This window comes from Anguilla anguilla, chromosome 14 (assembly GCF_013347855.1).
Source record: "Anguilla anguilla isolate fAngAng1 chromosome 14, fAngAng1.pri, whole genome shotgun sequence".
Taxonomy (NCBI): Eukaryota; Metazoa; Chordata; class Actinopteri; order Anguilliformes; family Anguillidae; genus Anguilla; species Anguilla anguilla.
In genome coordinates, this window is record NC_049214.1 from 2601057 (window position 1) to 2628239 (window position 27183).

The window sequence follows — 27183 nt, forward strand, 5'->3', positions numbered from 1 at the left end:
CGTGGCAACCTGTTAAATTTCAGTCAAATTTCGGTTAGTCGGCATGACCCCGGTTACGGTCGGCATGACCCCGGTTACGGTCGGCAGGACCCCGGTTACGGTCAGTCTGACCCTGGTTACGGTCGGTCTGACCCCGGTTACGGTCAGTCTGACCCTGGTTAAGGTCGGTCTGACCCTGGTTACGGTCGGCATGACCCCGGTTACGGTCGGTCTGACCCCGGTTACGGTCGGTCTGACCCCGGTTACGGTCAGTCTGACCCTGGTTACGGTCTGGCCAGCCATTTCGCGAGAGCTAAACCGGTCTGCCAAACAGGCCAGAGGCTAACAGCCTTGAACTCGCAATAAAAAATATCTTCCATGTTTGCCATTCCCCCCAAGGAATGTGTGTGTGTGTGTGTGTATGTGTGTGTGTGTGTGTGTCTGTGTGTGTGTGTGCGTGTGTGCGTGTGTGCGTGTGTGTGTGTGTGTCTGTGTGTGTGTGTGTGCGTGTGTGCGTGTGTGCGTGTGCGTGTGTGTGATAGCAGGGTCACAGTCTCAGACGGTTTCACCGCCTTGTTTACATTACCGAGCGGTCCCAACTCAGGAAACGAGCACAAGCTTTTATTTTTCCTTTTCTTTTCTTTTTTTTAAATTTAGTCTACAAAAACTAATTTTATCTTGAAACTGAAAACGTGGAGACCCGGGAGAGCTTTCTGAGAGCTGCAATTAGCTCATTTCTACGAGGAGCGGAGAAAGCGGAGGCGTGGGGGAGACCAGTTGAATCCAAGCAGCAGAATGAATCAAGGTTAGCATTAATCACACACCAGCTGTGGGCTACATTGAACGGGGGGGTGGGGGGGTGGGGGGGGAGAGAAAGCCTTTTCGTCTCCATGCCTTATCGTTGCCATGGAGAAACAACTATTCACCTTTAACGTAATGCATTAACTGTGAGATAACTCACTGTGATCCCAGATATACTGAGCCTGTCCAGGTGTCCTCTAGACTAAACCTTGACTTCATTCGACAAGATTTTTTAAAAAGAACATCGACCACTAGTATTCATAGTAGTAGGAGTAGTAGAAGTGGCAGTTGCCATCGTGCTAAATAGCAGTTATAGCTGCTGTGGATATTACAGCCACATGTTGTTTATTTTGGAAGCTTCACAGCACACTGGGGGTCACACAGGGCTGCACTCTGCATGCTTCTCATTTGTATTCTGTGCTGCAGTTTAAAACACCATCAGCCACAGCCACAGTCACAGTCAGTTACGGTGCACTAGGACACATGTCAGTTAGTTCAATTTTTAAAAAGGAGATGGTGACTTGTGTATTAATTTATATTCTCCACACATATCTGGACGGTGGCTGGTGGCCATCGGCCATTAGAGGCCTGTCTGTGTGTGTGGAAGGCAGGCAGGCAGGGGGGAAAGAGGGAGAGAGAGAGAGAGAGAGAGAGAGAGAGAGAGACAGGCAGGTAGGTCGCTGGCAGTCTCAGAGACAGACGGTCGCGGAAGGGTACTGTGTCCAAAACCTGTGATGGCACGAGTCCCAAAGATCCGTTGACTGAGATGACATAACTGCATATGCAATGGGGGGGGGGGGGTAATGTCATTTCCTCCATCCTGTCGGCCGGTTCGTCTGGTGCGGGTTCGACCGCAGGCTGTGTTTCCCAAACCAGCCCTGGGCTTGACCAGAGGACCAGAGGACCAGAGGACCAGAGGACCAGAGGACGCAGGGCGCCAAATCAGGGACCAGAAGGGTCGGGCCACACAGGGCGTGTGCACATTGCCTGTACACTCTGCTCTTATTGGTGGACACAGGTCACATGGGGAAAATTTGCGTCCAATCAGAGGAGAATGCCCATTTTTTGTGCCTCGTATTCTGACACGTGATGCCACTGAGGCGCTGGGTGGCAGGTGAAGCAGGACGGGCAATACTCCCACGGGCCACCCTTACAGGCCCGACTCTCACTTCTCACATAAACCAAAATTCAGTTTAACATGGAGGTGCGCCCTACTGTCGCGAGTTTTGAGCTACACCCCGAGGTTCATCACGGCCCACGTAAAATAAAATTACTTGCCCTCTCCAGGTCGTGGGGCAACATTCTCAGGACCACAACAGTCAAACCCTTGAGGATTTATTTTAAAATGCAGATGTAGTGATCATGTAACAAAGTGTTTGTACATACTCGTAAGTGTTGCTCAAGTAATTAAAGCAGCGTTACTCTGAATGGACTAACAAGTGCACTGAAGAAAAAGTCTTGCCAGATATGCAGCCCCCCCCCCCCCCCCCCCCCACCCCATACCTGGAAGCACCCTTTGGATGCAGACTCTTTGGGGGGAAACCCTTCATAGATGTCAGATGTTCTAATCTACAGTACAGCACAAGTCAATATTATTCTATGAGGAGTCTCATCTATATGGCAGCTAAACAACCCCCTCTCTGTCTCATGCATATATCAGTGTTCCAAGACGGAACTCTGATGACGATAACATTCTACCTCTGCCCTGTAGGCATAGGACGGTACAGAACTATACGCGCATCCGTTGAGTAATGGAGGCATGACTCGTTTTTCAACATCAATTCAACGGCCGAACCAGAAAAATGTGGTACAGAAGCATATGACCTGGGCAATAAGACAATCCCGCTTCAAATCTTCTATAATCCAACACAGCAGCGCCGTCCAGACCTCGGTCAAATTCTTTGAAATATTTTAACCCTTTAGACACACGCTTTCAAATTGTTTTACCAGTATCAGTAACACAGATTTGGCAGGGTCTGGTGCTGTCTAGCTTCCACACAGAGCCCGACGGGGGGGGGGGGGGGGGATGGGGGGGGGCCATGATTAACCCTTCGAGAGCCCTACCGTGTGATGAGGATGGCGGTGTCCACAGACGGAAGGTCGTCCCGCCATCGCGGGTCGAAGTCGGAGGCCATGCCCTTCCCCCCGTACTCCTCCTGCTGCCAGCGGCAGAAGCTCTCCAGCATCTTCTCTCCGTGGTGACCGATGTACATGCTGGCCTGCCAGGGCGGAAGGCAAATTACCCACAATCCACTGGTCCAGGGGAGCACATGACATAGGTCCACAAAAAAAAAAAAAAAATAGCAAATCGCAGGTGCCAAATTGACCAGTGGGGTCACTGTTGAGTTCAAGATGCTGGGTAAACCCTGCCCATTGAAAGTCTCTCTCTCTGGGTGACACACTGGCATCATCAGGATTTGGTCACAGTTAACAGTGGCACGGTCACGGTTCTGCTATGGTCGATACTGGTTTCGACAGCAGGAGCGGAGCTAAGGGGATGTAACAGTGAAAGAGGTGGAGCTAAAGGGCGTAAGAGAGAAAGGGGTGGGGAAAAAGGGTGTAATAGAGAAAGGAGTTGGGCACAGGGGGAGTAACAGGGAAAGGAGATGAGTGCGTGTGTGTTTCTGTGTGTGTATGTGTTTGTGTGTGCGTGCACACAGGGGGGCCTCTTCATTTTGTTTCCAGCACAGAATTTCCAGATCCATCCCTGCTGGTCAGGACTGGATTTCAGATGGTGGGGCTTAGCGCAGCGTTGAGAATAAATACTTAAGCTTGACACCCATTTTACCAACCCAGACAGAGATTTTATCCAAAGCCCTGCTAGATCAGACAAGCGTGCTGCCACTCATCCCACAAAGCCAAATCGCAGGAAGGATAACAAGCCGACATAAAGAAGCAAAGACTCTGCAGTTTGCACAAATACACACAGAACCGAGACCGTCAGGAGCGATTAGCATCAACAGCAGCCATCAAAAACGACCACTGAACAGCCAATAGGCAGCCACGATCGCCAATGATCTCATTTCTAACCTCCGCTCAGCTGGCAAATATCAGCTTGAGACACCACAGAAAAAAAGACAACAGACGCTTTCCGGAACTTCTCTAAATTATGCAGGCCATCGCAGAACCCATTAAGCGCACAGAAAATTAAAGAAAAATGCGAAGTGCAAAACATTAGGTGCGTGAGTCTTGGCCTGAGCTGCCTGCCATGGTCCCCAAAATCAGCGCAATCAGAAACGGGAAAGGAACACGTTTCCTGGAGCATTCCTGACATCGCCTTCAAAAGAGATGACAAACGCTCCTCAGTCCTCCTGCCCTTTGGTAAGGCGGGGACTGGGGCAAAGCCACCGCTCAGCATCTGTGATCGCTGACCCCGGGGCAAACAGGCCACGAACCTGCAAAATAAAAACCTGCAGCATCCAGTCACGTTTCTTCTGTTATTTTCAAAAATAACTCAAGTTACCGAGAAAAAACAGGAACAAATTTGTGTCTCTGAACTCCTGTGATGTATTTTCTCGTATTTTTTGTAAACTAACCGGAAAAAAAATCGGAAGACGGTGCCAGCGAAGGCCTGTGGGGCTTATGTGGAGCTGATCTCCGGGAGAAGATCAGCACGTACACACAGGCGCGCGCGGAAAGGGACGGAGAGAGACGGACGGGGGGGTGCTCAATCGAAGGCGCTCCTCCTCCCCAGATGTTTCCACTGCGGAGAGCTTTCAGCCGGAACGGAAGCGGCTCCTTCGGAAAGAGCCGGAAAAGCTCAGCCGTGCTCCGCGGCTTCCGCCACACAGAGGAATTTCACCGCGAGACCGGGAACGCCAGGAGTCACATGACCAGTTCTTCACATCATTAAAAAAAAAAAAAATAAAAATTTAAAAAAAGGAAAATGTGTCTATGCTGTTCTGGGGCCAAATACTTTCAGCTTTTATACACCAGTAAAAATTTTTTTACAGATTACTGAATATTCCAAAGTATGACTATATTATGACGTATTATTGCACGTTGACGTGTTAAGGAAAATTCTCATGGATCTTCAGGAGCCTCTTCAAATTTAACTGGCACCTAAAGAGTTAAAGTATGTGAAATATGCATTTGACCCAGGCCTGGAATGCATGCATTATGCAACCTGATCATTTGGCCACAGCAAGGTAAGCAGGTATAATGTGCATGTGTGTGTGAGTGTGTGTGTGTGTGTGTGTGTGTGAGAGAGTGTGCATGTTTATGCATGCGTGTGTGTGCTCTCACTCTCTCACTCCCTCCCTCTCACTCCCTCCCTCTCTCCCTCTCTCCCTCTCTCCCTCCCTCTCTCTCTCTCACTCCCTCTCTCTCTCCCTCCCTCACTCTCTCTCTCTCTCTCTCTCTCCCTCCCTCACTCTCTCTCTCTCTCCCTCTCTCTCCCTCACTCTCTTTCTCTCTCCCCCCTCTCTCTCTCTCTCCCCCTCTCTCTCTCTCTCCCCCCTCACTCTCTCTCTCTCTCAGAGCAGAGTGGTTAGCCCCAGGGCTCTATGCCCCCCCCAGGCTCCAGAATAAGCCTCTCCAGATGGTGCAGGATGCAGAAATCCAGATTTAAGAGGTACCTTTGGCCTCTTGTTCAACACCTGTCCCCTATAACCCAAATCCGTACCCTCCCTGAGTCATGTTCTCCACACACCGCTGGCCTGAAGACTGCTGCAGTCACTAGGCCAGCCCAGAAGCGCTCTCTGAGAGAACCTGCCTGTGGGTGGCGCCACACAAGACAAGGGCTGAGTGACTGATCATGTGACCAGGGCAGGGTAAAGGTGTAACGTGTGTGCAAGAATCATGTGGTCATGTAATCACAGCAGGTAAGGATGTAAGGTGTGTGTTTGGTCATGTGGTCAAGGCAGGTAAGAACGTAATGTGTGTGTTTGGTCATGTGATCAGAGCAGGTAAGAATGTAAGGTGTGTGTTTGGTCATGCGGTCAAGGCAGGTAAGAGCGTAACATGTATGTCTGGTCATGTGATTAGAGCGTAAGGTGTTTGGTCATGTGACCAGAACTGGATTTGAGAGTAACGTGAGTTTGGTCATGTGATCAGAGCTAAATAAGAGAATAAGGTGTGCGATTGATCCTTACTGGGGTCTCCTGCAGAAGCACCAGCTTGGTCAGGCGAATGTTGATTTGGATTCCAAGGCTCTTGTGTTGAAACAGGTTAAAAACCTAGAAAAAATTTAGAAAAAATGGTTTGCCTTTTCATGTAAGAAATGTAATTAAGGCCACTTTTGACATGCGGTTTAGTCAAGTGCAAAAAAATTATTTCAGCACGCAGCATAGATCAAATGGCAGCCTCCTGGACTTCTGACAAACTCCAAAAAATTTGGCCTTCAACTTCAGAGCCATCTCATCTAATCCGAGCTTCAGCACCACCATGGTCTGAGAACCAGGCCTTCCTCGCAAACCAAGGGGATCACAAAAAAAGTTTTTAAAAACATAAAATCACAAAATTTACATAAAAGCCCAAGTGGCTTGTTGCTGCCGGGGTTATGATTTCCTGCCAGTGTGAAAATATATTTTATATATTTGATGATCCATGTTGGCAAATCACTCCAACCTGCATCGCTGACACATGCACCCGAAACCACAGTTCACAGGACGGTGAAGGGATATGATTATTAAACCTGCTACCAGATTAATAAGGCCCACTCACCATATTCATAATGGTGAGAATGAAGCGTTTCGCCGCCTCGGTGCCATGGTAACTGACCATCGCCGGGTCGGCGACGACCAGCGTCTCCACGTCGTACTCGTGGAGTAATTTGTACGAGTACCTTTTCCCTCGTCCTCCTTCCCACGTCTTCCTGCCTTTCGTTTTCGGCCTCTCTGTAGAGAAAAAAAAAAAAACACAACAACAAAATTGGGGCGGCAGTGTAGCATAATGGGTAAGGAGCTGGTCTTGTAACCTGAAGGTCGTAGGTTTGATTCCCAGGTAGGATACTGCCGTTGTACCCTTGAGCAAGGTACTTAAACCTGCAATGCTTCAGTGTATATCCAGCTGTATAAATGGATGCAATGTAAATGCTATTTTTTTTAAAATAAGTTGCGAAAGTCGCTCTGGATAAGAGCATCTGCTAAATGGCTGTAATGCAGAATTGAGGATATACACTGAGGATACACTCTGGGGCAATTCAGCATTACAGCACTTCAACAGTTCAACAATTCAACTGCGCCCTTAAGAGAGTGGGGGGGGCACGGGGGTTAAAATCAATCAAAGCTAGAAGAGAAGAGAGACACAGCACTAGCCCAACTAGCGAGATTCCACGCTCCAAGTAAAGCAGAGACTGCAGCTCCCCTTGGGGTCACAGTTGTAACCTTTTCCTTGTCTGCGATTGGCCGACAGGGTAAAGAGGGTGGGGGTGTGATGCCTTCTGGGGGATGTAGTCACAAGGGGATTGAGGCTCCACTGACATACATGCTTCAGGGTAAAAGTATGCTACGCTAAAGGCTCTCTTCCAGACACACTGGAACTGGGTCGAGAGCGTTTTACAGTAAAGTCCCTCTCAGCTGCAGGCACTTCAGCCTTCAAAGCTGTGAAATGTGGAGCAAGATCGTAAATCACGCAGAAGCACTTCTCCATGCAGGGGAAAGTTATGGACACATTTTTTTTTTGTACAGTAATGCCTTTGAGCATTTCCATCACAAAGTGAATTTGGTAGTTTTGTGCAACAGCAAAGGTTATTAGGCCAAGCCATAAACATTTGCGGGAACCAACAATTGCCATTTTGGCCAGAAACACACACAAAAAAAAAATTTCCCTTTAAAACCGTCAAATGCAAGATACCAGGGTTATTAAAAACACAAACTTGCATTTATTTGCAAATGTTGATTGACTCCAGCAAACTGACAATAACAAACAATGACCACCAAACCTTGGTTCCAACGTAACTAAGTCTGAAAACACAATAAAATTACTTTAAACATGAACTAGAGTCCCCAATATCTTTGTAACTTTGGGAAACAGATCAATCATAGGTTTAGCAAACGTGTGACATTTACTTGTGAAAACATTATAATTGTATGAATAAACGATCAGTCATCACTTTAGACTGCAAACTACTTAAAGCCATTAAAATAGTGTGTTCTAAAAAAAATGTTCAAGAAATAATAAAAATGACGGAGGAGTTGAATATAAATTAAAAATAAAAAGATTTCTGACAGCACATCACGCATCAAAATGGCTGCCGCCATCGTTCAGCGAAATGAACACACCTGGAATGACTCCGCAGGAACCAGGAGCCTTCTGATTGGCTGGCCTCTCCTCCGCGGCACGCCTCTTCCTGTAGACCCGGTGAGCGTGCCCCGTCACCACCAGCGTGTGGTTCACAGGCTCGACGAATAAAAAATCCTCACCGAGCTCGATAAACCCCATCTGGACAGGAGAAAAATAAATAAATCAAGACGATGACATTAATCTGTTACTGCAATTAATCAACAGCATGCTCACTGCAGGGCATGAAACAAAATGGCGTCGGCTTCTGTGCAGTACCGGATGAGTGATGTACCTGAACTAGTGTGGGAACTCAACCCTTTAAGATGTGAGGTCACAAACGTGTGATTACTTAAGAATAATCTTAACTGAACATTCTAATGCTGATGTCACAATCACTCCTGGTAACTGAAAGCAATGGAGTTCTAAAACACTGACTTGTTGAAAAAAACATTCCTACAAACCCAGGCTGGTCGATGCGAATTTGAATGAATATTTAACCGAGAGTTTCCTAAATACATGTACAGATTACATTCAAAAAATATTTTATCAGGGACCAAAAACAATGTCGCTTTCTCGCCACATCAATAACGAACGCAATTTCTGTTATTGTGCGACAGATATTCAAAAGATAGTAGCGGCGCAGGGTGATGACAACAGAGTCCCAAAGCAAACTTTCGTTCTGCCGCTCACTCCCTATGTAGTGTGCTACATATTTCCACTACATAGGGAATAGTGGATGAGTGAACCAGTGAGTCATTTGGGACGCAGCCCTATTCTTCAAAGTGGTAACAGCCCCATGGAATCCTCTGTGACTTGGCTGCGTCCCTTCGGAACTTAACGCGAGCCCCACGGAACACCCCATACGTCAAAATTAGCATTCCCACAATGCAGTGCAAATTCTGCATCAGAATTAGCTGAAAAAGCAAGTTTCAGCGCGGCAGGCTTATCTCTCTGGTGTACGTCATGCCGAGAGGGGAATTCAAAAACTGGCAATGACTAGTTCCAGCACTGATGACACTACAAGGCAGGGCAGGTCATTTAAGGATCTGATCCCCTGCCTAGCATTTAAAACGCTTTTAAATAATGAAAAGCAGCCCTTTTCCTAATCGAATACCTTTGGGCCAGCGTGTATGAATGCTTTTGTTCCAACCAATTACCCCGTTTTAATTGGGCCAATAAACAAATTAGCCGAACTGCATTTCCCATAATGCACTGCAGGGAATTCGTCCGCCGCAGCTTGACTGGATCGATTAAGAAATTAAGAGCAGCGAAAACCCAGGACATGGCAGCCATTAAGAGTGACTAACCTGGCCTTAGGGGGCCTGGGGGCACCTAGTCCCCCCACTCTGAATCAACACGACGATGACAACCTGCTGTTCCGTGGTGCCAGGACTGATGCACACAACATGGGCCGGCCGCCCGCCATCTTACAGGCATTAAACTGCGCTAAATGCACTCAGGTCTCACTCCTGCATCAGGGTTAACGTTAGGAGAATCAAGAGGCATTTCTGACTGCAGAAAAATGTACATCACAGGTCAGTCACTTCTTGTAGTATAATGGGTAAATAGTTGGTCTTGTAAACTAAAGGTCACAGGTTCGAATCCCCGGAAGGACACTGTGGCTGTACCCTTCAGCAATGTACTTAACCTGCATTGCTTCAGTATGTATCCAGCTGTATAAATGGATGCAATGCAAAATGCTAAGTTGCGTAAGTCGCCCTGGATAAGAGCGTCTGCTAAATGCCGGTAAAGTAACGTAATGCAAGTTACTCCAACTAACAAACCCCTGAATCAGCTCTTCCTGCAGAGAACCACCCCAGCCGGCAGCGCCCCCTCCCCCCCCGAACAGGATCGCCACTTCCAACAAACCCAAATTATCTCCACGCACCCGTTCTCCCAGGACGGAGAAGACAAAATGTTGTAAGCAACTCTTAAATACCCCTCGGAGGATAACCTGATGTTTGAAAGGAATGTTCCAGAGAAGAAGGTTCACCGCACACCCCCCCCCCTCGCCCCCCCCCAGAGAAAGCCCATTAGGTCTGAGGTCGTTTAGCGCTGACGACCGCCTCAGACTAAACAAGGGGACCGCTTTCGCCTGATTAAAAGGAAGCTGGTTAAGTTATGGTGCGGTGGGGGGGGGGGGGGGTGGGTCGGGGGGGTAGGAGGGGGTGGTGCGGTGGGGGGTGATGATGGGATGGGGAGGGGGTGGGGGCGGGGTGCCCCCCACACAGACGGGGAGCCAAATTAAATCATGTTTCCCAACAACCGGTAACCTGCGAATTGGGTGAGCATGTTGCGCAAAAAAAAAAAAAAAAAATTTTCAAGAATTTACGACCGCTGCGATGCACAATGTTGATGGGACTTAACGGACATTTGTGCTGACGGAAATGAGCATGGCTGATTTCACCTGAGCGAGCTTCACAGGCTCGCAGAGAGCATTTCGCCCGTCGTGTCATGCGAACGTCAGCATGAAGCTGGGCGCGCTACAGAGAGGCCGTTTGTATCAGTGACAGAAAGGCTTAAGACGACGGAAGCCTTCTAAGGAAACGATTTGTTTTTTTTTTTTGTGTGTGTTGAGATGCCAGCGGTGCTGGCGACAGATGTCAGCCACGTCACAGAAAATATAGAAAACCGTATGACTGGAACTCGAGGCCAACTCAGTTTTACATCCTCTCTCATCCCATAAGATGAGCTGGGTGCTGTGCACTATTTATAGTTATTACTAACAACCGAGGCGTGTTCACATTTGTAATTACTGATAAATTGTCTTTTTTTTGTTGTTACATTTCTTCGCTAGTCAGTCAAACCACATTAGAATTCCTGGGCAACTTCTCCAGTGTCGTAACTGACCACATAGCAAATCCGCCATCCATGTCCACAAACGCTATTTTATTATTCATTTCAGCCAAGAGAGACAACGCACTGTAATCAGCATATTAACAACTGCACGAATACTAGGGCCGTCAACAAATTTATTTTTATTTATTTATTTTTTAAATAGTGACTTTCCATTAGATGTGTTTGTCAGCACGACTTGATCTTCATGGCTATGGATAACAGATACCTAACGAGTTGTATCTCATCAGACCTGTGGTCTGTAGTTGTTCCAAAGACCTTTGGTATGCACTTACTGTACATCAGTTGGGATAAAAGCACATGCCAAATAAAATGTAAAGTAATGAAATCAGCTGGTTGAGTTCACGGGTGGAAGAAATGCAAGGCAGGACTTTTAGCCTTCTGACCCCAGGACTTGGTACCGCTGATTGTCACGCGACACTTTTGCAAAACCATGTAGTTTAAGCGTTAATGACGAAGCGTCTCAAGAACAAAACAAGGTCAGAAACAAGAGATGTTGAGGATGACCCATCTGTGACCCACATGCAGAGCAATTTGAGTTCTAGCCACTGAAAAGCTGGCTATTTCTGCGGTGGTTTTGGCTCTTCTAAACACTTCCTTTGGTTGGAGCAAAACTGAAGCATGTGTGACCATTAAGGTGCAAATTACTACGACACCACACACCACAGAAAAGAGGTCCAAGACTCGGGCCGTCCACTCCCAACTGCAGTTATAACACAACACACATTTTTATTTTTTATTAGCAATTCAGACAGCTGGCAATTTAATGAATCTAATCATTTTAAGTGTCTTGTCTTGGGGGTAAATCAGTAGTGAACTATCTGGAAACTGCCAGGAAAAGGTTTAAATGGCCCTTTTAAAAGCCTGACTCTTACATTTTTTAGGCGTCGACCCAACTCTGCAGAATGATGTCATGATCTGTTGGCGTGTATCCATCGATAAAAACTTTATGCAGACTCTGTAGAATGATGTCATAATGCGTCCTGTGAATATTCATGAGGTGGCGAGACCAAGTACAATTCCGTGACAATTTATTTAACAGAAACACGGCACCAGGAATGGTTGTTGCCATCAGGAAAGCCAGTGTAGTTAAGAGGCAGAGAGAGGACTACACAGTAAGGTACACCAGGAGTTGAGCATCTGGTGAGCCTAAAGAATCTGTGGCGGCATTATTAAGGTTCATTATTTGGTTCCAAGGTAAAAGGTGAGAAGGTCATTGGCAAAAGATGAGGCCTTCTTGTCACACAGTCAGGCATAACGTCCATGTGACCTCATCACCCAAGTAGACCAGCCGCTGCGTCTGCAGCCCAGGATCCCACATGAACCTCATTTTCATTCTGCCATGCTCGAGTTCCCGAGCGTGACCCAGGTATGGTCCTGCTCGAGCGTGACACAGGTATGGTCCTGCTCGAGCGTGGCCCAGGTATGGTCCTGCTCGAGCGTGGCCCAGGTATGGTCCTGCCCGAGCGTGGCCCAGGTATGGTCCTGCCCGAGCGTGGCCCAGGTATGGTCCTGCTCGAGCGTGGCCCAGGTATGGTCCTGCTCGAGCGTGACCCAGGTATGGTCCTGCTCGAGCGAGACCCAGGTATGGTCCTGCTCGAGCGTGGCCCAGGTATGGTCCTGCTCGAGCGTGACCCAGGTATGGTCCTGCTTGAGCGTGGCCCAGGTATGGTCCTGCTCGAGCGAGACCCAGGTATGGTCCTGCTCGGGCGTGACCCAGGTATGGTCCTGCTCCAGCGTGACCCAGGTATGGTCCTGCTCCAGCGTGACCCAGGTATGGTCCTGCTCGAGCGTGGCCCAGGTATGGTCCTGCTGGAGCGTGACCCAGGTATGGTCCTGCTCGAGCGTGGCCCAGGTATGGTCCTGCTCGAGCGTGGCCCAGGTATGGTCCTGCTGGAGCGTGACCCAGGTATGGTCCTGCTCGAGCGTGACCCAGGTATGGTCCTGCTCCAGCGTGACCCAGGTATGGTCCTGCTCGAGCGTGACCCAGGTATGGTCCTGCTCGAGCGTGGCCCAGGTATGGTCCTGCTCCAGCGTGACCCAGGTATGGTCCTGCTCGAGCGTGACCCAGGTATGGTCCTGCTCGAGCGTGGCCCAGGTATGGTCCTGCTCGAGCGAGACACAGGCAGCCTGGCCGGTCTGAGATCACAAGGCTCTCTGTATAAGGGCAGAAATTATATTTTATGACTCGCAGTGCTATTTTCCAATAAGAAATATGTTGCTTCGGGATTTAAGATGTTTTCTGGTCTCACACAAAAAAATAAAATAAAAACTATATAAATGACCTTCTTTGCTTTGTAGCTATTGTAAAAGTTAGCGCCCATTAACTGCAATCTCTCATCACTTGAGTTTTTACTCGACACAGAAATCAAGCGAAAAGCTCACTCTCTATGTGGTAGTTATCTCCCCCCCCCCCCCCCCCTTTGTTAGGCGACGCTGTGAGTTAAGGGGGGGGGGGGGGGGGGGGGGCCGGCAATTCCAGCCCAAAGGTCTTGGGACGCAGGGGGAGCGGGGCAGGGGGGGGTCCCACGCCGTGGAAGCCATGGGAGCTGACCCCCCCGAACCCACGGGGTCCCACTAACGGCGCTAGGTTAGCGTCGCCTGCGCTCGTTGGGACCCGCAACCTAAACAATGCGGGGTGGAACGGGGACGGCTGCCGGGGGGGGGGTCCCGAAATGAACCTCGAACGGCACGAGGCCCACCTGAGGTACAAAGGAGGGGTGTGTGTGTGTGAGTGAGAGAGAGAGAGAGAGAGAGAGTGTGTGTGTGTGTGTGTGTGTGTGTGTGTGAGAGAGAGAGAGAGAGAGAGAGTGAGTGTGTGTGTGTGTGAGTGTGAGAGAGAGTGTGTATGTGTGTGTGTGTGTGTGTGTGAGAGAGAGAGAGAGAGAGTGTGTGTGTGTGAGAGAGCGCACGTGTGCGTGTGTGTGAGAGAGAGTATATCTGTGTGTGTGAGAGAGATATAGTGTGTGTGTGTGAGAGAGAGAGAGAGAGAGAGTGCGTGTGTGTGAGAGAGAGAGAGTGTGTGTGTGTGAGAGAGAGAGAGTATGTGTGTGTGTGTGAGAGAGACAGAGAGAGTGTGTGTGTGTGTGTGTGTGTGTGAGAGAGAGAGTGCGTGAGTGTGTGTGTGAGAGAGAGAGAGAGAGAGTGAGTGTGTGTGTGTGTGTGTGTGTGTGACGGGTCACGTCAGCTGGGAATCTCCCCACCCTTACTCCACCCCTGACCAACCATAACCCCAAGCTCACCCCCCATGAAAGAGAGTGAGTACTCTGCAGAGTTGTTAGGGCGATAGTTGTTAGTGTTTCTTAAACTACGGGGTGGGACCCAGAACGGGTCGGTAGAGAGCATGAGGGGGGCCCAGGGTCTGTAGTCCACCAGGACTATGCTAGTATGAGTAAGCGACTGGTCCCTTAAAGGTACTAAAGTTTCCAGTTTGGGTCATGGCATTTAAAAAAAAATAATAATAATTCAAATTTGTGATATTAATAAGTTTATATACCGGTTCTACACACCAGGGGTGTCCAATCTTATCTGCAAAGGGCTGGTGTGGGTGCAGGTTTTTGTTTCAGCCCAACACAACGACAGCCCATTCAACTTATCAAGGTCTTGAATGAAGACCAGGATTAGTTATTCAGCTGAACCAGGTGTCATAATGCTGGGCTAAAACAAAAAAACCCACACGCACATCTGCACAAGACCGGACACCCAGCTAAACACCAAAACATACTGGGGATAACGAGGTGATAAGGACACAAAACAGGAGAGGAGCATGCTGGGATTGATCTTCTCCTATTGGTCCCATTTTTCTTTCTCCCCCCTTAATAGCGTTTTTCTCAAACGAAGGGGCGGAGTCATGGTGAATGAACAGAAGGATGACCTGAATGAGACTCAGAGTCCTGAGGGCTCTATGGTTCTTACACTGGGAGTTACAGGGACACATAAACTACAGCCATGCAGACACACACATGTAGCACACACACACACACGCACGTATGTAGCACACACATGCAGGCATACGCATGCTCATAAACACAGACACATGCAAACTTGCATTGGACGCACACCCGCATGCATGCACACACAGGGATACAGTCTGCTCACACAACTGTGAACACATGCATGTGCGCGCACGCACACACAGACACGCACATGAGCACACACACTCACACATGCACGCACACACACACACACACAGACACACACACAGACAAGCACACTCGCACACGCATACACGTGTTGTGTCCATGTTTGCGCTTGAGGGAGAACGTCACCATTTGTTCAATAAAAAAGGCAATTTTTTGTTTTCACACTTTACCTCCACATATGGTAACATTTCCCTTCTACACACAGAGACCTAGCAAACAGGTATTGGCAGGCAAATCGCACACGGACAAACCTAACGGTCTTTGGCTGACCTGCAAAGTACATTTCAATACAAGTCATCTGGAGCGTGTTCCAGTGAACAGACTGTACTGCGGGTCTCACAATCACCAGGTGTACTATTACACACTGCATTTAATTTACATCCCACCTACTTCTGTAGTGCAAAGACCTGCGTCACGCAATTATTTGAATTAGCCAAGACTTCAGCCACTACTAAACTTCCCGCAGATTACTGGCAATCTCACTGGCAATTTTTTTTGCACCAATACTCAAACCTAAATTCCTATTTCACATGTACAGATAACTGTCAAAATAAAGGAAATGCTTGAGTAAGACACCAACTATACTGAAAGCCTAAGAATGTTCTAATTAAGTTAATTGAGCAATTAACATTCCAGGGTGCTCATGGTTGTGTATTAAAATGCAGGGCACCCCGCAGTGTCCCTTATTTTTGGCTGCCATGGATAAAAGAAGAGATTTCAGTGACGCTGAAAGAGGAACGGTTTGAGAGAGAGTCACGGACGGCAGGAGACCGCTGAACTCGCCGATGCTTCACGACGAGCCGCGGCACGGCTAAGGTGATCTCGGCAATCGAGGTCCGAGGCAGTGACATCATCAGCTTGGGGCTACCCGCGATTGCGCCCGCATACCGCAAAGTCTGCGCACTGGTCTGAGATGCCAGGCAAAACAGACGAGCGACTCTGGACGCACGGACTGCAAACCACGAGTCGAGGGAACGAGAAAACCGTTTAATCAAGAACAGGCTCTTTACAGAGAGGGATCGTGGTTGGGGTTTCCTTTATTTTGGCAGTTACCTGCATATTTTGATTAGTAACATGTTATAGTGCTCTGCAGGAGTTCTTCCAGCACACACACCCCCCCCCCTCCTTTTTTTTTTTTTACCAGCATCTAAAGAGTTAAACTACTTCAAAAACTATCTGACCAAGGTCTTTAAGTGCACAGAGGGAGAATTTTAAATTCTTGTGTCGTGCAACCCATTCGAGTAGTGAAGTACTGAATATGGTGGTGTGACTCATTTCAGTTGCATGTACCAGGCAGGAGGATTTGAATAGTGGATACAGTTGAGGCTCAGTTTTCACGGCAGTCATAAACACTCTGGGTAAAGCATCCAGCCAATAGCAGTCATGCAAAGAGATGTCAAGGACCCATGGAGAATGGAAGGGTTTTGTGTTCCAAGCTCACAACCTGGCCTCCAATTAAGTTTTTTTTTTTTTTATGAAAAACTGTCTCCTGACCTTTCACTGACGTCAAGGATGAACCTCGTATAAAGACAGAAATGTCTCAGGTTGTCCAAGAGCGTTAACCTCCCGAGCAGGACTCGGTCAACGATTTCCCTATAGATTACGCATTTCAAACGAAGACAAACGGTCTTGAAGGTCGAAAAGCGGCGAGTAAAGGCACGCGACCCTACTTAATATTCAGAGTGTATGTGTGACGCTCGTGACATGGGTGCGAACCCGAGAACCAAGCAGCTGATAGTGGACATACAGTAGGCAACTCATGCGCCACGCTGTTAATGTGGGTCAGTCCACAGCAGTGTGTGTGTATGTGTGTGCGCGCGCGCGTGTTTTTCTTTAGGTCTTTAAGTTTGTGCCTAAAGGGAAAATGATATCACTTAATGTGAATTAATCATTCCTGTCAGTCCCACATCTTCTGTTGGCAGTCACTGACGTACAGAGATGCACACGTTAGTGCTAATGATTTGCAGGAAAGCTTTATTACATTGGCTGGACTCGCACGAAGAAATCTGGGTAATTACCCATGCACTGCAACATTACTGCTTCGAAAAATAAATACATAAATTTGAAAATGACAATTAATTGAAACCAACCCCAGACCTAATCATACAGTTTACACGAACTGCGATAATGCTCCACGACGAGGGAAAGGCTGTGTTTACGGCAAAAAAGCAAGGTAATCTGGACGATTTTGCGAAATTAAGAGTTTCCACACTTACCAGTCCGGCGCAGGTGCTGAATGAGGCGCGCGATCCAGCGTAATTGAGAACAGTCCCGCTGAAATAGCACGCGGACTCCGCGCTGGCAGAGGACGGAGCTGGCGAGGCGCGCGGAGATGCCTTTCGTGCTTTCGGTCTCTTCTCCACCACGAATTTCTGGGACAGAAAACGCGTGTCTCTCTTCAAAATGAGGTACAGGTCCTTGCCAAAAGCCGCGATTTTGAGCCGCAGTCCCGAGGAAGCAGGCGTTTGCGGTCCCGGGGGTTCCCAGTGGTTAAACGCTTGGGACGCGTACTCTCCCCAGGTGGAGACGGAGCGGACCTCCCGAGAGCTGCTCCCCGCGCCGGCATCTCCCCCTCGGCCGTTTGGTCTGGCGGGATCCGGCGGGCTTCTGTCTGGAAGAACCTCCGGGAAAAATATCTCCGACTCCGAATCCCGCAGTTGCAGCCCTGAAAAGGGAATGAAGTACAAGAGTTACGGGAGTAAAAAAATTCAAAGGAAGAAAAAAAGGTTCCAACTTTTGAAAGTTTTTTTAGGGGTAACGACACATTCGTGATAAAAAAAACACCCCAGACTTCATTCAACATACACGTCACATATACACCGGTATATCAACCTGAAACGTAACATTTTAATCCCTGTTCTGCATTTGTCAGCCCATAGGTTTTGCAAAAAATGTGTAGACAAATAATGACAGCCCAGCTCGCTGGTCTTCAACACGCATAACATTTTGCGGTTTTGAAAATAACAGTCAAACACACGAGCAAAGACGTCGTCAAATAGTGAGTTTAGAAAGGTGTTATAATACCTGAAATTACAGTAGCCGATAAGACACACAACTGGTGGAAAATTTTGCAGATACGAATCAGATGCATATTCTCTACAACTGTCAAAATGTAGCCTGCACTACGACTCGTCTTAACCGGCTTTTTTTTTCTCGGTTAATGTGCCGCACTGTGAAATACTGTCGCTTTCCAGGAACACACGCCAAGTTATGTGTTGTCGGTGCACTGCCTGTTGATTATATCCATGTCCCAGTGATTGCGGCTCTTTCTTCCCCTTTCACAACCGATCGTTTCCAAATGAATGAGTTCGCCGTCCCGCACAGTCAAAGTCGAGTCGGCACAGAATCCAGTGCACGCGAAAGAGAGAGAGCGAGTGAGCCAGAGAGAGCGAGAGAGAGAGAGAGAGTATGTGCGATGTATGAACAGGACAATGAGCGGTAGAGTGCACTAAGGATCCAGACTGCACGCTCTACATACGCCGCTGACATAACTCGGAGAATAATTATCGCCACACGTTTCATTTCCCAAAACTGGGAAGGGTGCCGTGGGAACTGCTATTAGGCTAATTAATTGCGAACTGACCTCTCGCTCTCTCTTTATAGACTGTAAAACTAGAGATTGCCTTGTCATGTAGCCTAACTGTTGTGCGTTCAGTTGGCTCCTTTTCAAATTTACTACCGTATATGCTAATACTGATTACTTCTGAGCATATCCCAAGATGTTCACTGTCCATATATTAATCTTAGCAGAAGCATGTTTTGCATGTCTTGAAATAAATATTTTCTGCGTAGTCTACACAAAAGCTGGACGAATAGCTGGATACGGTATAGGGCAATCTCCTGTTTTGCAATATTTGGCTACTTTGATTAATCTCTTAAACGGGCAAATGGTAGCGAAATTAACTTTAGTTGTCCTTAACACAACACAACCTTTATCTTTCGTCAGTGACACATCGCCGCCGAAAAAAACTAACGGATAGGTTAAACAAGATCAAGTCAATGATGTCTTCAAAATGAATTCCACTGAATGGTTTTTGTTGGGCAAGCCAAATCAAAGGTAGCAGTTGGAGTCGCTCACGAGAACACGACGCTGGAACTGCTAAGAGTGAAGCTACACACTGAAATGAAACTATAGGCGATTTCCTAGTAGAAGTTCTGCATTAGGGCTACGGATACAGCGCCGTCCGTAAGTATTTGGACAGTGACGCAGTTTTTGTTGTTTTGACGCTGTAACTCATTGGATTCGAAATGACGACGTGAATATGAGGTTGAAGTGCAGCCGGTCAACTTTAATCTGCGGGTAATTACCCACATATCAGGTGATCCGTGTGATAACTCATTTTTGAAACATAGTCCCTCCCCCCCATTTTAGGGGACCTCAAGTAATTGGACAAAATAACATATTACATTTAGCAGACGCTCTTATCCAGAGCGACTTACACAACTTTTTACATAGCACTTTACATTGTATCCATTTATACAGCTGGATATATACTAAAGCAATGCAGGTTAAGTACCTTGCTTAAGGGTACAACGGCAGTGTCCTTACCCGGGAATCGAATCTGCGACCTTTCGGTTACAAGCGCAGTTCCTTACCCACTGTGCCACATTCCGTCCTAGCATATTAAATGAAGCTGTCATATTTTGTACTTGGTTGCAAATCCTTTGCTTTAAATGACAGCCTGAAGTCTGCAACCCACAGACATCACCAGATGCTGGGTATCTTCCCTGGTGAGGAGGTACTTCAGTTCCCATTGGTTCAATTTTAGTTTTGTCTTCAGCAAGTGAAAGAAAGTTCAACGGGAATCAGGTCATGTGCTTGACTTGGCCAGTCAAGTGATATGTTCGAAGATTGAAAATGGGTTTTTCCCTTCACAATTCAAAGCATTATTCAGTCATCCACTACAGCAGTTTTCCATGGTCTACCAGGTAGTTTGCCACTGCTGAGCTCACCAGTGTGTTCTTGCTTAGTAATGTACCAGAGAGTTCATTCTGACACACCCATTGTTCAGTCTGGATCTCTGATCCATTCATCCTGATTTCTCAGCCTCCTGATGGCCTGCTTTACTGGCATTGACACTTCTTCGACCCTCATGAGACAACAGCAACAGACTCCAAATGCAAATGCCACACCTAGAATCAATTCTGGGCCTTTTGTTAGCTTTCTTGCACATGAAATAATGAATAAACAACACACAACTGGCAGAGAAACAGCTGAGCAGCCAATTTCCCAATTACATTTGGTCCTCTGAATGAGGTCGGGGGGGGGGGGGGGGGGTGGCTGTGTATAAAAAGGGCTGCAAGTCCTACACGGATCGCCCAATATGGATGTAATTACCCTCAAAATAAAGCTGATTAAAGTCTGTAATTTAAAATCCAATGTGCTTGAGTACAGAGCCAAAACAACAAAAAATGGGTCACTGTCCAAACACTTATGGACTACACTGTAGCTTGGTTATCTGTAACCACCAATTGTTTTTCTAACCTACAAAAACATCCAGCCTTTTGAAACGCCAATCGGTTTACTGACATAATCAATGATCTGAACAATGCTCAATTTCTTAGATTGGTGCTTTATTATTAAGTAAATTCCATCGGAAAAAATAATTATATCCAGGAAAAGGGAAACCATTTATTTGCAACAGCTGTGCTATTTTAGTCATTTCCCCAAGGCAATCAGCAGTGCTTGTCCACTGAAAAACACTTAGAGGAACGATTAGAATCTTGTACTAGGCCAGCGCAACAAATAAATGGATAAAATTTTATTTATAAACCACCTGTCCAGCACAAGCATCAAAGTGCTTCACAGATCATTAAAAACAATTAACATAAGACCATTCAGGCACACAACACAAACTATACAACAGCAAACTACACAATAATCTCCTTGACTAAAGTTATCAATCAATTATTAAAAATTGATTAAATATCATTTGGAATGTTACATCCAAAATTAGCATTCATCTTATTAATTTCCGTCCATCCATTATCTCTACCTGCTTATTTCTGGTCAGGGATGCAGGGGGTACTGGAGCCTATCCCAGCATGCATTGGGCGAGAGGCAGAAATACACCCAGGACAGGCCGAAATTCTACTGCAGGGCACACACACCATTCACTCACACACTCATACCTATGGGCAATTCAGAGTCTCCAATCGGCCTTCCTGCATGTCTTTGGACTGTGGGAGGAAACCGGAGTACCCAGAGGAAACCCACACGGACACGGGGAGGACATTGGCTGCATGCTGTGTGCAGTAGGAAGGAAGCAGCCAATGAGAACCCGCGTTCACGGAAGCTCTTGCCATATTATACAAATCAACGCCACGTCAATGTGATTTTAAAAAAAACAAAAAACATTTTGAACCTATTCTCAGAAGACACAATTGAGCAGATGCGTAACTAACGTTCCCTAAAATCGACACACACAGAGCCCAGCACGCAACCGATTTAACAGAAGAAATTTAACCAAACGTGGTAGGGCTCCAAACGCACCGAGCGTCTCCTGATCAAAAACGCGAATTAATTAATTTTGATCCGATGTGGTTTGATGTTGCAAAGAAAAAGTGCTTGGCACGGTCCTCTAATGTCCAACTGAATAATTTACCCCGAGCTTGATCTGTAATCCTTTATTTAATCCAGAAAAAACTAAATTCATGTGTCCACACAAAACAGATTATTTCTAAAATAATAAAACAAAGCGCTGATCACTGACTAATTGTGAAGAAAGTCGTGGCACCCGGCACATCAGGAGCTAATAAAGATCTAGTCCTCAGGGGTTGGATGCAGGCACAATCTGTCTGCACACATATCTAAGGGGAGCAGCTAAGGACAAAAAAAAAAAACAAAAAAAAGATCTGGATGAGTCACTGGCTTGTCCCATGTCTGCAAGTGTGTGCAAATGAAAACTAGAACCTTCTCTGGGGTTCAGGGCAGGCTTTGTGAAACATCCCATCCTACACGTCCTGGGATGGGACGATCCAAACTGTGCCCTGGCCTGTACTGAGCATCATCATAGACTCTATGACCTATGGGTAAGGAGACATTTTTAATCTTCTGAAGAGCAGGGTTTTTTTTGGAATGTTTTTTTTTTTTGTCTTCAAAATTCCAAGTCAGTGTTCTAGAACTCTGTTGCTTTCAGTTTACCAGCAGTGATTGTGACATCAGCAATAGAATGTTCAGTTAAGAACGTTATATGTTCAGTTCAGTTAAGAACATTCCAATCACATACACATACATAGGGGGCGACATAGCTCAGTCGGAGGGTTGCCGGTTCGATCCCCGCCCTGGGCGCGTCAAAGTGTCCTTGAGCAAGACACCTAACCCCTAACTGCTCTGGTGAATGAGAGGCATCAATTGTAAAGCGCTTTGGATATAAGCGCTATATAAATGCAGTCCATTTACCATTTACATACTTACGTGTGAGCACCTTAAAAAGGTTAAGACTGCCTGCAATCCAGTCATCCCTCAGAGAGGGCTCAATGGAGCCTCCTAATCAATCAGGTCAATGGTGCCTTCTGCGCAGTCAGTTATCACATCGACCCTCTCCCCAGTAATCTCCATCAATTACTAATAATTACACAGTTAATTGACACCCCTGCTGTTCTGTTCAGTGCAACAGATTTGCAGCTGATGATGAGTTGAGCAGTAATATTTTTTACTTCCTAAGTAATTGGGAAATGGGCCTACACGTAAAATGCGATCGTATGACTTGCACAAAAGTTGTGAGGCTAGTCACTATAATGAAATAGCTTGCAGCAGTTCAGGCTTAAACAAAAGGGCTAAAACAGAGTAACAGAAACGCAATAAAAAATGCAAGATTTAAGCTTGTGGTTAAATTCGATCACAGTCAGTCTTACTGGTCGCCTCTGTCTATTGTTTGGTGGGGTTTAGTGTAAATCTGTCCGTTGGCAGGGATGCCTCTTTATTCTTTTCCACCTCTGTTTCCTCTAGCTTTGCTGGCTGTAATTGATGCAGGGATCACCAGATATGGATGTAAATGCCCTCAAATTAAAGCTGACAGTCTGCGCTTAAACTTCATATTGTTTTATTTCAAATCCAATATCCTGGAGTACAGAGAGAAAAAACATATAAATAAAACAGTGTCACTGTCCATATACTTGTGCATTTCACTGTGTGCGCACGTGCGTGTGTGTGTGCGTGCGTGTGTGCACGTATGGGGAGATCTACAAAACGTGGTCGCATTTTGGGGGTGACAAAGTCTCCAAATCTACCATCACAAACCTCCTCTAGTGGTAACCAACACTGCTCCTGGAGATCTACCGTCCTGTAGGTTTTCCCTCAAACCCAAACAAAGCACACATCCTTCAGCAGCTAGAGATCTTGTTGCATTGGCTAATTAGCAGAGTCAGGTGTGCCAAATTTGGGTTTGGGTTTAAATGAAACCCAACAGCATGGTAGTTCTCCAGGAACAGGGTTGGTTTCCATTGCACACTGCAGTAGATGTTTTGGAAGGAGTTCAAGAAAAAAAAAGAAAAGAAAAAAAACTACTGAGGGCAATCAACAAAAAAAAAAGTTTCTGGAAGCTGGCAAATTTGTATTCAAGGGGTGCACAACTCAGGTCCCTGGACAGCCATCTTTTAGGATGCACTTGCAGTCTGTGGCTGTAGCTGGTGCTTATTACAAATGGAAGACCAAGATATGGATTGAGCTCATTTTTTTAAACAAAAAGATCTGAAGTTGGCACAAAATCCCGAAACTGATCGGCCCTGATGGTGCACCCCTGTAGTATTGGAACCTTGATTGAAAGCTGATGTTTTGGTCAGATGAGACTAAACTGAAGTATTTTTTATTTTTTTGGCCGAGCACACAAGCTGTGGGTTTTCATGTCAAAAGCGGGACACTGAAAAGAATATCATACCTACAATTAAGTATGATTGTGAATTCGATGTTATGCGGTTGTTCTGCGTGTACTGAAAACTCCAGCACGTAACAAGATATTTTGGCCAAACTCCTGGTGTATCTCCACCAGGAAGCCACAAACGGATCTTTCAGCGAGACAATGATCCCAAGAATACCGCAGAATAAAGAAACAGTTATCTTATGACAGAAAACGGTCTCCAGACTTAAACACAATCACACATTTGTGGTCTGAATTGAAGGAGGCAATCCACAAGCACAGATCAAAGAAATGGATAAAGATCTCCCCCAGAATCTTCACCCATCTCATAAAACAATAGAACATGAGTCATTAGCGTTATCTACGCAAAAAGTACTGAAAACAGAGGTATTTATATTTGGGGAAATTGATTTATAATTTGAGTATTTGATTGAGCTGGTTGATTCCATTGACTCATTATCATAAATATTTTTAATGTTTGAGAATTTAAATGGAGTTCAGTACTTGTATTGTTGAACACTTGTACTGTTGTCTTATGTATGTATAAATATGCATGTGTGTGCCTGTGTATTGCAATATTTGTTTTATTTTTCGTTTACACGCGCACAAGCACGTGCACGTGCACACGCACACACCAAAGGCTATGCCAGTGGTTTAGGATTTCATCTTGTAGTTCACATAGAACTATTTCCCTGAAAATTTTGAACATCTGTGAACATTTCCAGTTTAGAAGAAAATGCAAGAAGGGGGCTTTGGTGTGGGGACAAACAATCTTTGAAGCCATTTCTTCCCCCCAAGATAATCCCTAACTTCTGGGAGAAGGACACAGCCCTTCTCTTCAACACAGCTTGCATAGTTTCTCTCTGGTTTTTTTATATTCCTTTCTGGGTATTTTATTAAAATAAAATCTCTTTTTTTTTTTTACATGAATGCTGCCATAATTGTCATGTGTCCCCAGGACTGACTTTGATGTCCAAGCAAAATAGTTTTCACCCACATTGTTCCTTAACTTCATTCATATTACAAGCGTTTCGTGTTTTTTCGCTTAAACTTTGTTTCAAGCCGATTTGGAGCAATTTTCCAAATTGGGGGGTCATTTTTCCGTCACTTTTTGGCCTCGCAGCCAGAAAAGATTCACCTTCTTTGATTAATGTCACACACAATCGCATTATTGTCAGACGTGCGCGTCCGTGTCGTTCACGAGAGGAGAAAAAGAGAGGGGATCCATCCATCCATCCATCCATCCATCCATCCATTATCTATACCCGCTGGTCCTGGGCAGGGTCGCTGGAGCTTATCCCAGCATGCATTGGGCAAAAGGCAGGATTACACCCTGAAAAGGCCACCAATCTATCGCAGGGCACGCACGCCATTCACTCACACACCCATACCCAGGGGCAAAATTAGAGTCTCCAGTTAGCCTACCTGCATGTCTGTGGAGGAAACCGGAGCACCTGGAGGAGACCGATGAGAAGGGGGGGGGGGGGGGGGGGGGTGGGGGGGGGATAATTCTGGGAATTTACACAGAGTACACGGGTGACAGGAGAACAGGACAGATGTAATCTCTGAAATATTATTCCGCTCATTCACACCCAAGGAAAAGTAGAAGCCGTAACGCTGTCAGCGCAATGTCCTCAAAGGATTCATCACGATGTACTTAAATGACGAAAAAACTAAAACAAAGTTGAAATAGCAAAGCCAGATTCCACATCAGATCAGCATCACACAGGTCATTAAGTATTTCAGCTCTACAGACTTCCCATGTAAATGCAAAAAGTATAGGAATCAGTCTGTTTTAAAACAAACACCAAATGGGTTTTTGAGACAAATCGTCATCTCGAAATATGCAATCTGAGGTTAACATCCGATTGCAATGTGCATTCAATTTGGTCCACAACATTAAATGCGTCACGAACAAAATGGAACGTATCTGTTACAAAAGAAAAGCATATCTAGTATATAATTTTGATTTATCTTGCTTAAAGTTAAACACAACAGCAGATCCTTGGTAATTTAACAAAATATGTTACTAACCAATACATACAACCCGTGATCTACAGGAGTTATTCTGTTGTTTGAAGGATACTTTAAAAATGATTCGCTCTAGGTCTGCTGGTAATATGGTGCAGTATACACCACTCCCAAATTAAAGTTTTGAAACCACTTTTTAGCATAGCTGTACCGAAGAGAATCAATTACAAGAGACAATGCCTGTTCACAATTACATTATTATATATGTGTGGACCAAGAGACTCTTTAGATCTAAAGGTGGCATACCATTATAAAATATGTATACATAAATATATCAAGGGTCCCTGAAGATAGAAACATAAAGGAAAAATTGGTCCACCGCACCTTGTTCAGGTACTTTGTGCGTTGCAGAACGGCAAGCACACGCATACGCTATAGCATTTTACATAACCCAAGAGCAGCCGTTCGCTTACAAGCGAATTGAACCGGCCCACCAGATGCTGACGCTTGGACAGCCCTGTATAAATATACTTTTGTTTAGTGAATATTGGACACACAGCTGCCCGCCCCGGTTTATAAATATTTGTCTCTCCCACGTTCCAACCGTATTTCAGCGAGAGATACACAATCCCTCAGCTGCTCAAACTCAAATAGAACTGCTCATAATTGGCTATTGTTACCATAACTGATCACGAACAGGAGAGATAAGAGAGCAGGGCGGGTGGGGGGGGGGGGGGGGGGGGGGGGGCTGCATTTGAGCGCACAATAGGGCTATCACATTTACATTAAAAATTCTGTTATTTCCCAGACATTTAAAAAAATTTTGAACTGTTAAAAAATAACGTTCTAATATGTACAGTGCTGGCACAAATTATGGACTGTGCTCAAAGAAGAAGTTCAGTTTTTACTTTAAACTTTTACCTGTGCACGTTCTTGTGCTGTTGATATTCTCAGAACCACATTTCATCTGTAAAAATGTATTTGAAACAGTCATCATCTTGACCGTGAAAGGTAGTGGCATTATATGACCATCAGCACTTTGAAATAAAGTATACAAGCCAAAAAGTCTCTGGACAAATCGGGACCGTGTCAATGCTGACTGTGGCCAGGCAGCTCCGTAGGGCAAAAGGCAATTAAATACATCGCCACGGGTACGGGAGGGTCCATTCGGTTAGGGGTCTGCGTTTCATCGCTATCTAGGGACCCCTGCTGGTCGAACGGGTGCCCACAGGCTATGTGTTAAAGCAGCAAATGTAAGGTCATCTTTAAAAAAAAAAAAAAATTTTTTAAACGTGCAGAACTTGCCTCAACTCAATTGGATCGCTGCAGAATGAGAATGTTGGGTCAATATC

The 27183-nt window shown here is 46.1% G+C and overlaps 1 protein-coding gene across 1 annotated transcript in view; it reads right to left on the reverse strand.

The window, feature by feature from the left end:
* LOC118212268 (A disintegrin and metalloproteinase with thrombospondin motifs 19-like) overlaps nucleotides 1–18429 on the reverse strand; it is an 88923-nt gene extending 70494 nt beyond the window's left edge. Inside the window, exons 1-6 of the mRNA XM_035389986.1 lie at nucleotides 18027–18429; nucleotides 17219–17667; nucleotides 8004–8163; nucleotides 6445–6617; nucleotides 5874–5957; nucleotides 2845–2999 (exon numbers count right to left, since the gene is read on the reverse strand). Of these exons, the coding sequence (XP_035245877.1) occupies nucleotides 2845–2999; nucleotides 5874–5957; nucleotides 6445–6617; nucleotides 8004–8163; nucleotides 17219–17667; nucleotides 18027–18093 (1088 nt within the window). The 5' untranslated portion in view covers nucleotides 18094–18429. The remainder of the gene's footprint in view (nucleotides 1–2844; nucleotides 3000–5873; nucleotides 5958–6444; nucleotides 6618–8003; nucleotides 8164–17218; nucleotides 17668–18026) is intronic.
* Nucleotides 18430–27183: the final 8754 nt, after the last annotated feature.